Genomic DNA, 9,631 nt, shown 5'->3' on the forward strand with positions numbered 1-9,631 from the left:
AGCGAATGTCAAAATTTGACAGCTTGAGAAAATTTGTTTAAAAAATATTGTTTTCTTGTATTTCCACAATAAAACTTAAGCAAATTGATTGAAACAAATTAAATAAATATGTTTGCACTAACATTGAAATATGGAGGGTACGTTAGCGGGTCAAAGTGTCATCGATCTGGCAACGCTATGCAAATTTCATCGCATTCATAACCTTTCTCCCCCATGCTCGTTCACAAGTGTTTGTTATCAGCGTATAAACAAATCGACATTGCCTACCATCTACGCCACATCCACAGCGTCGACGAAGTTTCCATTCCCTTTTTTGGATTTTGATCTTATGGGTGCAGTTGGTTCGCGTCCAGCCGTAAATATGTCCAGCGCACAAGCCAAATTCGTCAAAGACACCATCGCCAACAATAAGGTGGCTATATTCAGCAAAACCTATTGTCCCTATTGCACCATGGCCAAAGAGGTAAGAGTTGTAAAATGAAAAGCAAATAGGATTTCAATAATGTTTATCCAAACGGAATATTCGTCCAGCAATTTCGCAAAATAGATGTCGAACCCACGGTGGTAGAGTTAGATGGAAATCCCGAAGCAAATGCAATCCAAGCCATTTTGGGAGAGATTACGGGAGCCACAACGGTAAGTTCAACGATTTATGTCCGTGAATATGTATTAAATGCATTACTCATTTTTATTTTTGTTGTTTTTTTCCCTTAAAGGTGCCCCGAGTGTTTATCGATGGCAAATTTGTGGGCGGTGGTACGGACATTAAGCGAATGTATGACCAGGGAACATTGCAAAAACACTTTCAGTGATCTGTTTTTTGTTTAGAGAATTTATGAGAATTTCCTAATTATCTGAAAAGTTTGTGCAAAAATAAATAAAGAAAATAATAATTAATGGAAAATAGCCTGGTGACAAATGCCTATGTCATTGATCCGGCATCTCTTTTATTGTTAATGTTTGTTTGCTTGTTTATTAATATGGTATTTTCCCACAATACGGCCACACTACGCCGACAGTTTGTTTATTCCGAATTTAGCGGGAATTTAATTTCGCGAAATATTTAACAAATTAGCCCCAATGAAATGCACATTAGAAGGCAACAATGCCAAAGGTAGGCAATAAACAGTAAATATTCAATTTGAGAAACTTTTTTAATTCTTACCAACGTTTCTTCCATGAAGTCATTGCCAAGGCAATTCAGTCGCTGTCCAAGGTGGGCAAAGAACTGTATATTGAGGCGGATCAGCAGGGATTGCAACTGAGAGCCATCAATGCCACCCACTCTGCGGTTGGCAGTATATCCTTTCAACGCTGTATGTTTGAGACATATAATTTACCATCCAGTCAATATTGTTATTGTAAAATATCGATGAAAGTTTGCCTGGCCACATTTCGCAACATGAAGCAGGTGATGACGTTTATATTGAGAAGGATTGAATGTCTTAAAATGGAAACATTTATGATTATTTATTTCAGGTGGAGCACTGTGAAATGAGCATTGTGGAGAATCATACGAAGTTGCAGGTAAAGCTACGATGTAAATTAGAGACTATGAAACAGGCTCTTATAGCCATAATTGACGATCAGAATATTAATGCTGCGGTATCCAAGGAAGCGAGTCCAAATGTGTAAGTGAATATTACTTTAGTCTTAAGACCTTGGGATCTAGAGTTTCTTATAAAGGGTCCAATTGTATTTAGCATTCGCGGTGATTTCAAATTATTTATGGAAATCTCCAATAATTTCAATACAAACGAAGAGGAACTAACTCTCGAGGTCGATTCAAATAGTTTGGCAGCCAAAAACTATATAGAAGGCGCCCGGGTTAGTGATCGTTTTATGCGTTCGCAATTAAAACTAAAATCAAGTGAATTTGATCAGTATCTGGTAACCAAAAATACAGTAATCACCTTTTGTATACGAGAGTTTCGGGCATTTCTACTATTTGCCGAAACTCTGAATGCACCATTAAATCTAGAGTTCAATGAAGCTGGTGATCCTTTTCTCTTGAAAATTAACAAACACCAAGAAATTGAATGCATCTTAATAATGTCGACCCTCTCACCGGACGATGTGAGCTTCTCCGAAGATAATTGCCAACGGGAATTGACTGTGGATGAAACTCCCGACTCACAGCAGGTTGTGTCCAAAAAAAGAAAAAATAGTCAACCGATTGAGGCAAATGCGCCCGAAAAAAGACGTGTAGAGCCAGATGATTCATTAATGGAGTCCAATTCATCGCTGTCGAATTCGCTTTTTCAATTTCGTCCCTCGGAGCCGCCATCAGTAGAAGCAGTTCGTCAACTGGCTGATGTGGATACTCTCATGGTTATACCCGATGAGGCAGATGAAGAGGCTCTTATGCTAGCCGCCGCTGATGCAGCCATGGCCACACAGATGCCAAAGACTAATCCAAATCCAAGTGTTCCAAGTAGCACAGAGGTTTGCTTTTACAATACAGAAGATACGACTATAGTGGACCAACAGCAGCATCTGGAGGAAGAAGAGGATGATGAAGAGGAAAGCATACCCCAATCGCCTGAACGTGAACAAAGAAAAATTCGTACAATATTCTCGCGATGCTTTCAAAGCACTTATGTGCCGCGCGAGCCATCGCCAAATAGCCAAGTCTATGTCCCCAATTCCGACACAGAGGATTAGAATTAGAGTTCTAGATTTGTTATAATTGTAAAATAAAGCAAAAATTAATAACTAAAACTAAGATATCTTGATATTTATGTGGGGTAAAAAACTGCTTCCCGCCAGCACAGCCGATGTCTTGGTCTGCAGCTCATCCATGTGTTGCTGGGCATGCTGCAGGGCAGTGTGAGCCGACTGCAATGACACTTGCGATTTAATAAGCATTTGATCCGTGTTTAAAAGTTGCTTCGAAGCATTCACAACAAAACTACGTGTCAATCCAGTTAAGGAACGCCAAACGGCAATGTTGTTTTCAACTAAAAGGAATCAAAATGTATGAATTTACAAGAATATTGCACGTATTATCGTTTGCTCGTGTTTACTTAGTTTACGCTGGAGAAGATTATTCCGATAGATGGATGCTGTACTGGTAGCCATTGCCACCGCTTGGCTGGCCCCTCCACGCTGCTCATAAATGTCTTCGTCTTCATCGTCATCCTCCTCGGAAGCCTCGCCAGCGACTTCAGCCGCAAAGATCTGCAGAGATGTGATTTTAGGAATTTGAGTGAGAACACTCAGCTAAATTGGCTCACCTTTTGTATATCATGCACTTCTTCATCGGATTCGGAGGCTTCACCTCTTACCAAGTCTGCCATTGCCAGAGAAATTATGTATAAAAACAAAAACAGGAAACAAATAGAAATTGTTTACTATTTGTGTTTGTTCATAAAACTAACACAGAGGCGGCGCAACTTTGAGGGGTGTCAACAAAAACATGAGAATATTTGTTAAATCGTTTTTGCTATTCGAACTTTGTCTCTTTTTTCAATTACCTTTTAAATTGATGAAATTGTATGGCGACTTTTTTTTAAATCTTTTTGAAAACGAAACGGACATTCTTCTATCTCTTACGCCCATGCTTACCAATTTTAGATGGTAGCTTTGATTTTTTGCATTTTCTTTTTGGTATTCTACTTATAAGACGGTCACACTGGCGTTCTATGCAGGCCGGCTGAAACGCCACATCAGTGTTAAAATTAAATTAACGAATCAAAAGTTGGCTAGAAACTATTTAAAACCAATCCATTCGAAATCCTTTGTTTAATTTAACTTTGGCGCTTGGCCATTATGTGCATGAGGCCATTCACATTCAACTAGAAACCGTGAGATCAAAGCATTTAAAAATGTTACGTCTTGTGTGTGTGTTTGTGCTGCTGGCGGCTTTGTTAGCACCAGCTCCAGTTGCCCCTACGCAGCAGTCGCAATCGCAGTCTACCCAGAGTTATCCCATTACCACGCTGATAAATGCCAAATGGACACAGACGCCATTGTATTTGGAAATTGCTGAATATTTGGCCGACGAGCAGTCTGGCCTCTTCTGGGACTATGTTGATGGAGTGACCAAACTGGAGACGGCTCTAAAAGATTATGGTAGGATTCAATTGGTTCAATACAAGCAATAGTGAAACTATAATCCACGGTTAATTTCTAGATACGGAGTCGCAACAGTATAATGCCGCCCTGCAATTGGTGAAATCTCATGTGAGCCCGCCGCAATTGCCTCTGCTTAAGCTGGTGGTGTCCATGCACAGTTTAACGCCCAGAATACAGACACATTTTCAGCTAGCCGATGAGTTGCGCAGCTCTGGTGCCTGTGAGGGATCGACATTTGCTCAAGTGGGCACTGAATTGGCCTGCAGTTTTGCCGATCTGCAAAAGAAATTGGGTTTGCCCAAGGCCAAGGATAGCTTGGATAGTTTGGTGGATACCTATAGTTTTGATCACATCTATCCGGGTAGTGAGAATAATACAAGAACTGTTATTCTATACAGCGATTTGGGTAGCTCACAGTTCCGTTCATATCATAAACTGCTCGAAAAGGAGGCCAACCTTGGAGGAATACGTTATATTTTGCGTCATCAGTTGGCCAAGAAGGATAAGCGTCCGGTACGTCTATCCGGCTATGGCGTTGAATTGCATTTGAAAAATACAGAATACAAGAGTCAAGATGATGCACCCAAACCAGAAGCGGGTGGCAATTCGGATGAAAACGATGCCACCAATGAATCAGATGTACTTGGATTTGATTTCAAAGTATTGAAACAAAAGCATCCCAATCTAAAGCGTAATCTAGATCAATTGCGTCAACGATTGCTACAAGGCAACGATGAGATAGCCCAACTGAAGGCATGGGAATTTCAGGATTTGGGCTTACAAGCTGCAGCAGCCATAGCCGAGATACAAGGTGATGAAGCCTTGCAAATACTTCAATATACAGCACATAATTTCCCAATGCTGGCGAGAACTTTGCTTGCCCACAAGGTAACCGATTCCCTGCGAACGGAAGTCAAATATAATACCGAAGCATTTGGTCGTAGCCTAAATGTGGCGCCTCCAGATGGAGCACTGTTTATTAATGGCCTATTCTTTGATGCCGATACCATGGATTTGTATACGCTTATTGATACATTACGCTCTGAGATGCGAGTCCTTGAGAGTTTGCATAGCAATAATGTGAGAGGAAATCTGGCTAGTTCATTGTTGGCCTTAGATTTGACCACCTCAAGTAAAAAGGAGTTTGCCATTGACATCAGAGATACGGCCGTGCAATGGATCAATGATATTGAAACCGATGCCCAATACAGACGTTGGCCCGCCTCAGTAATGGACTTGCTGCGTCCAACTTTCCCGGGCATGTTACGGAATATTAGGAAAAATGTATTCAATTTAGTTTTAGTTATCGATGCCCTACAACCCACGGCACGTAGTCTGATCAAATTGTCGGAATCATTTGTCATCCATCAGGCACCCATACGTCTGGGCTTGGTCTTTGATGCACGCGATGCCAAAGAGGAGACCAAAGATGATTATATTGCCATAGCGTGTGCCTTCAATTATGTGAGTCAAAAGAAAGATGCACGAGCTGCCTTGAGTTTCCTAACTGATATCTATGCAGCTGTTGGTGAAACAAAAATTGTTACCAAATCGGACATTGTGAAACAATTGACCAAAGAGTTTACCACATTGAATGCAAATAAGGCTAAAGAATTCCTTGAAGAGGACTCCGACTATGATTATGGTCGGCAATTGTCCGAAGAGTTTGTCCAGCGTTTGGGTTTCGCCGATAAGGGACAACCCCAAGCTCTGCTCAATGGCGTACCCATGCCCAGTAGCATTGTCACGGCTGATAGCGATTTTGAAGAAGCCATATTTACGGAAGTTATGACTCAAACGGCCAATCTACAGAAGGCCGTCTATCGCGGAGAAATGACAGACAGCGATGTGGCCATCGATTATCTAATGAATCAGCCTCATGTTATGCCGCGCCTTAATCAACGTATACTCAGTCAAGAGGATGTCAAATATCTGGATATAAATGGCGTACCATCAAAGCAATTGAGCAATGTTGGTGCTCTCAATAAGCTCTCCAATCGTGATATGACTGCCACTCTAATGGACAATCTGCGTTATTTTGGTGGTAAAAAATCATCGGAAGAAATTGGTCGTGCCAATTTACAATTCTTAACCTTGTGGGTGTTTGCCGATTTGGATACAGAAGAGGGTCGCACCCTGCTCACACATGCTTTGGAATATGTGCAAAGTGGACAGAGTGTACGTCTTGCCTTCATACCGAATACAGAGAGTGCCAGTGTCAAGGATTCACGTAACCTGAATCGTTTAGCCTGGGCAGCAGTTCAAAGTCTCAGTCCCAAAGAGGCCACAGATCAAGTGTTGAAATGGCTAAAGAAACCTAAAGAAAAAATTGAAATACAGAAGAAACTCCAGGACATTCTAGGCTCCACGGAACTGCATTTGAAGATGCTGCGTGTGTATGCCCAACGGGTTTTGGGTTTAAACAAATCCCAGCGGTTAGTTATAGGCAATGGTCGACTCTATGGTCCGTTGACAATACAAGAGACCTTTGACAGTGCTGATTTTGCCCTTTTGGCACGGTACAGTTCTCTTCAATATGGTGATAAGGTGCGTCAAGTGTTGAGAGAATCGGCCCAAGATGTATCTAGTGATTTTACCAGCGATACGCTCTTGAAACTCTATGCCAGCCTTTTGCCACGACAGACCAAGACACGTTTTAAGCTCCCGGCGGATCTTAAGACCGATCATTCAGTTGTCAAATTGCCACCCAAAGAGGAGAATCTACCGCATTTTGATGTGGCTGCCATTTTGGATCCAGCATCGCGTGGTGCACAGAAGCTATCGCCCATCTTGATACTTATCCGTCAGATTTTAAATTGTCAATTGAATCTCTATTTGACGCCAGTGCCGCAGCATAGTGACATGCCGGTTAAGAATTTCTATCGTTATGTTGTCGAGCCAGAGGTGCAATTTGAGACCCACGGTGAACGCTCCGAAGGACCATTGGCCAAATTTAGCGGCTTGCCAGCGAATCCTCTATTGACGCAGCAATTACAAGTGCCCGAAAATTGGCTAGTGGAGGCTGTAAGAGCTGTCTATGATTTGGATAACATTAAGCTACGCGACATTGGTGGCCCAGTGCATAGTGAATTCGATTTGGAATATTTACTACTCGAAGGACATTGCTTTGATGCTGGCAGTGGAGCACCGCCGAGGGGTCTACAACTGGTGCTGGGCACAAAGACACAACCAACTCTAGTGGACACCATAGTGATGGCAAATTTGGGCTACTTCCAGTTGAAATCGAATCCAGGAGCCTGGAATTTGCGTTTACGCGATGGCAAATCCACAGATATTTATGCCATAAGTCATGCCGAGGGCACAAATACCAATCATCCGGTTGGGGCAACTGATGTCCAGGTGTTGATCACCACACTGCGATCGCAGGTTATTAAATTAAGAGTTTCCAAGAAGCCGGGAATGCAACAGGCCGAGCTTCTCTCCGATGATAATGAGCAGGCTGCCCAATCAGGCATATGGAATAGCATTGCCAGCAGTTTTGGTGGCAGTAATGGCAATCAGGCTGCCGCCGATGAGGATACCGAGACTATAAATATTTTCTCTGTTGCCTCAGGACATCTGTATGAACGTCTATTGAGAATTATGATGATATCCTTGCTAAAGAATACCAAATCACCGGTGAAATTTTGGTTCCTTAAGAATTATCTATCGCCACAATTCACCGATTTCCTGCCACATATGGCAAGAGAATATAATTTCCAATATGAATTGGTTCAATACAAATGGCCACGTTGGCTGCATCAGCAAACAGAGAAACAGCGAACCATTTGGGGTTATAAGATTCTCTTCTTGGATGTCCTCTTCCCCCTAAATGTGAGAAAGATAATTTTCGTGGATGCCGATGCCATTGTGAGGGCAAACATTAAGGAATTGTATGATCTGGATTTGGGCGGAGCACCATATGCCTATACACCGTTCTGTGATTCACGCAAGGAAATGGAGGGATTCCGTTTCTGGAAGCAGGGATATTGGCGTAGTCATCTAATGGGCCGACGCTATCATATTTCTGCCCTCTATGTTGTCGATTTGAGACGTTTCCGTAAAATAGCAGCCGGCGATCGTTTGCGTGGCCAATATCAGGCACTCAGTCAGGATCCAAATAGTTTATCCAATTTGGATCAGGACTTACCCAACAATATGATACATCAGGTGGCAATTAAATCACTGCCCGATGATTGGTTATGGTGTCAGACCTGGTGCAGTGATAGCTCATTCAAATCGGCCAAGGTGATTGATCTGTGCAATAACCCACAAACAAAGGAAGCCAAACTAACGGCTGCTCAACGTATTGTGCCCGAATGGAAAGATTATGATGCAGAACTGAAGACCCTAATGGCACGCATTGAAGATCATGAGAATGCCCATGGCTCCAGGGATGCCTATGATGATGATGATGATGAAGATGACTATGAGGGACAATTAACTGGCACCACATTGCCTCCTCCTCATGAACCCAAACACGGCGAACTGTGATCCTTTTTGTAGATGAATTTCCTCACATCAACGTCTTTAGTAAATATTAAATCCAATGTCTTAAAAAACTCAGAAAAACGAAAAACAAGAGAAACAAAACAATAATAATAATAGTAATGATAATTTTTTTTGTACACAAATAATAGAAATTATTAACTCTAAAAGAAGTCTGAAATGATCTTATTATTCTCTTTTTGTTTTCGTGCATTCCAAGAGCTAAAGCCACAAATTGTAGACACACACACACAGACAGAGAAAGAAAAAATGAAAAGCTTTTACAACTTTTTTTTCTTTTAGTTTTTTGTTTAAAATTTTTCCCTTATTTTTTTTTGCGAATTGTATTAAACGAATGTTGTAAGAGATAAAAACAAAACAAAAAAAAACTACCAAGTTTGACCATTGAAAATTACAGTTACAATTTACTTATTACCCCGAATAAATAAGTTTATGTCATAAAAATAAAACTAATTTTGTTTGTTTTTCTTTCGTTTAAGTTAATTATAATTTTTGTTATTTATTGTCAATCTTTGGATAAAAGAGAAAGTAAATTTGCATAAAGATTCGCTTGTCCTCTATGATCCTTCAGATCGTAAAACTCTTCTGTGGATCAAGTCCATTACTTAAATCAAAACCCAAGACTTTTAGTCATCCTATTGACAATTTTGTCATGATTAAAGTGTAAATAATTAGATCTTTGTTGTATTAGTTATTTTAAATTCTTTATTTATATAATATTATTATCATTGAAGGTTATTTTTAAAGAGAGTTTTCTTTTGGTTTGCTTCTATTTCATTTTGTTTTTTTGGTTTTAATAAGGCAGACAGTGCAGTCCAAAGAAGTCGATTAGATTATTTGATTATTTATTTATTTTTTTGTAATTTGCATTTTCTCCTCTCTTTTTTTTAAATTGCTGTCGCTTTTTTATTTTTATTTTCTTTCTATGCATCTCATTATTATTATAATTCTTTCAGCATTTTTAGCATAGTACGTATTACTTATAATATAGTTTAAAAATTTTGGTATACGATAGTTTAATTAAAGCTTTCAATTTGTTTTTCTC

At 40.4% G+C, this 9,631-nt stretch overlaps 4 protein-coding genes across 4 annotated transcripts; 3 read left to right on the forward strand and 1 right to left on the reverse strand.

Annotated features, from left to right (window-relative positions):
* The first annotated feature begins 188 nt into the window (after window positions 1-188).
* Window positions 189-904, forward strand: LOC6645888 (glutaredoxin-C4). Its single transcript, XM_002068364.4, has 3 exons — window positions 189-463; window positions 532-636; window positions 717-904. The coding sequence occupies exons 1-3, from the start codon at window positions 329-331 to the stop codon at window positions 810-812; spliced, it is 336 nt and encodes a 111-aa protein (XP_002068400.1). The 5' UTR covers window positions 189-328; the 3' UTR covers window positions 813-904.
* An 82-nt stretch (window positions 905-986) lies between these two features.
* LOC6645933 (cell cycle checkpoint control protein RAD9A) lies at window positions 987-2,725 on the forward strand. Its single transcript, XM_002068365.3, has 4 exons — window positions 987-1,114; window positions 1,185-1,411; window positions 1,480-1,631; window positions 1,704-2,725. The coding sequence occupies exons 1-4, from the start codon at window positions 1,081-1,083 to the stop codon at window positions 2,662-2,664; spliced, it is 1,374 nt and encodes a 457-aa protein (XP_002068401.1). The 5' UTR covers window positions 987-1,080; the 3' UTR covers window positions 2,665-2,725.
* Window positions 2,707-3,395, reverse strand: LOC6645934 (biogenesis of lysosome-related organelles complex 1 subunit 3). Its single transcript, XM_002068366.3, has 3 exons — window positions 3,237-3,395; window positions 3,027-3,180; window positions 2,707-2,960 (listed from the first exon to the last, which is right to left on the reverse strand). The coding sequence occupies exons 1-3, from the start codon at window positions 3,297-3,299 to the stop codon at window positions 2,722-2,724; spliced, it is 456 nt and encodes a 151-aa protein (XP_002068402.1). The 5' UTR covers window positions 3,300-3,395; the 3' UTR covers window positions 2,707-2,721.
* Window positions 3,396-3,613: 218 nt separating this feature from the next.
* Window positions 3,614-8,639, forward strand: LOC6645935 (UDP-glucose:glycoprotein glucosyltransferase). Its single transcript, XM_002068367.4, has 2 exons — window positions 3,614-4,074; window positions 4,136-8,639. Exons 1-2 carry the CDS (start codon window positions 3,828-3,830, stop codon window positions 8,569-8,571), a joined length of 4,683 nt encoding a protein of 1,560 aa, XP_002068403.1. The 5' UTR covers window positions 3,614-3,827; the 3' UTR covers window positions 8,572-8,639.
* The last annotated feature ends 992 nt before the right edge of the window (window positions 8,640-9,631 follow it).

This window comes from Drosophila willistoni (genome assembly GCF_018902025.1).
Source record: "Drosophila willistoni isolate 14030-0811.24 chromosome XR unlocalized genomic scaffold, UCI_dwil_1.1 Seg8, whole genome shotgun sequence".
Lineage (NCBI taxonomy): Eukaryota > Metazoa > Arthropoda > Insecta > Diptera > Drosophilidae > Drosophila > Drosophila willistoni.

Excerpts from the sequence above, each read along its gene's own strand:
- LOC6645888 (XM_002068364.4), top strand. The coding sequence starts at position 329 with ATGGGTGCAGTTGGTTCGCGTCCAGCCGTAAATATGTCCAGCGCACAA. Across the intron at positions 464-531 it reads ATTGCACCATGGCCAAAGAG|CAATTTCGCAAAATAGATGT; the intron begins GTAAGAGTTGTA and ends ATATTCGTCCAG. Across the intron at positions 637-716 it reads AGATTACGGGAGCCACAACG|GTGCCCCGAGTGTTTATCGA; the intron begins GTAAGTTCAACG and ends TTTCCCTTAAAG.
- LOC6645933 (XM_002068365.3), top strand. The coding sequence starts at position 1,081 with ATGAAATGCACATTAGAAGGCAACAATGCCAAAG. Across the intron at positions 1,412-1,479 it reads CATTTCGCAACATGAAGCAG|GTGGAGCACTGTGAAATGAG; the intron begins GTGATGACGTTT and ends TATTTATTTCAG. Across the intron at positions 1,632-1,703 it reads AAGGAAGCGAGTCCAAATGT|CATTCGCGGTGATTTCAAAT; the intron begins GTAAGTGAATAT and ends AATTGTATTTAG.
- LOC6645934 (XM_002068366.3), bottom strand. The coding sequence starts at position 3,299 with ATGGCAGACTTGGTAAGAGGTGAAGCCTCCGAATCCGATGAAGAAGTG. Across the intron at positions 3,181-3,236 it reads AAGTGCATGATATACAAAAG|ATCTTTGCGGCTGAAGTCGC; the intron begins GTGAGCCAATTT and ends ACATCTCTGCAG. Across the intron at positions 2,961-3,026 it reads TCTTCTCCAGCGTAAACTAA|TTGAAAACAACATTGCCGTT; the intron begins GTAAACACGAGC and ends GATTCCTTTTAG.
- LOC6645935 (XM_002068367.4), top strand. The coding sequence starts at position 3,828 with ATGTTACGTCTTGTGTGTGTGTTTGTGCTGCTGGCGGCTTTGTTAGCA. Across the intron at positions 4,075-4,135 it reads GACGGCTCTAAAAGATTATG|ATACGGAGTCGCAACAGTAT; the intron begins GTAGGATTCAAT and ends GTTAATTTCTAG.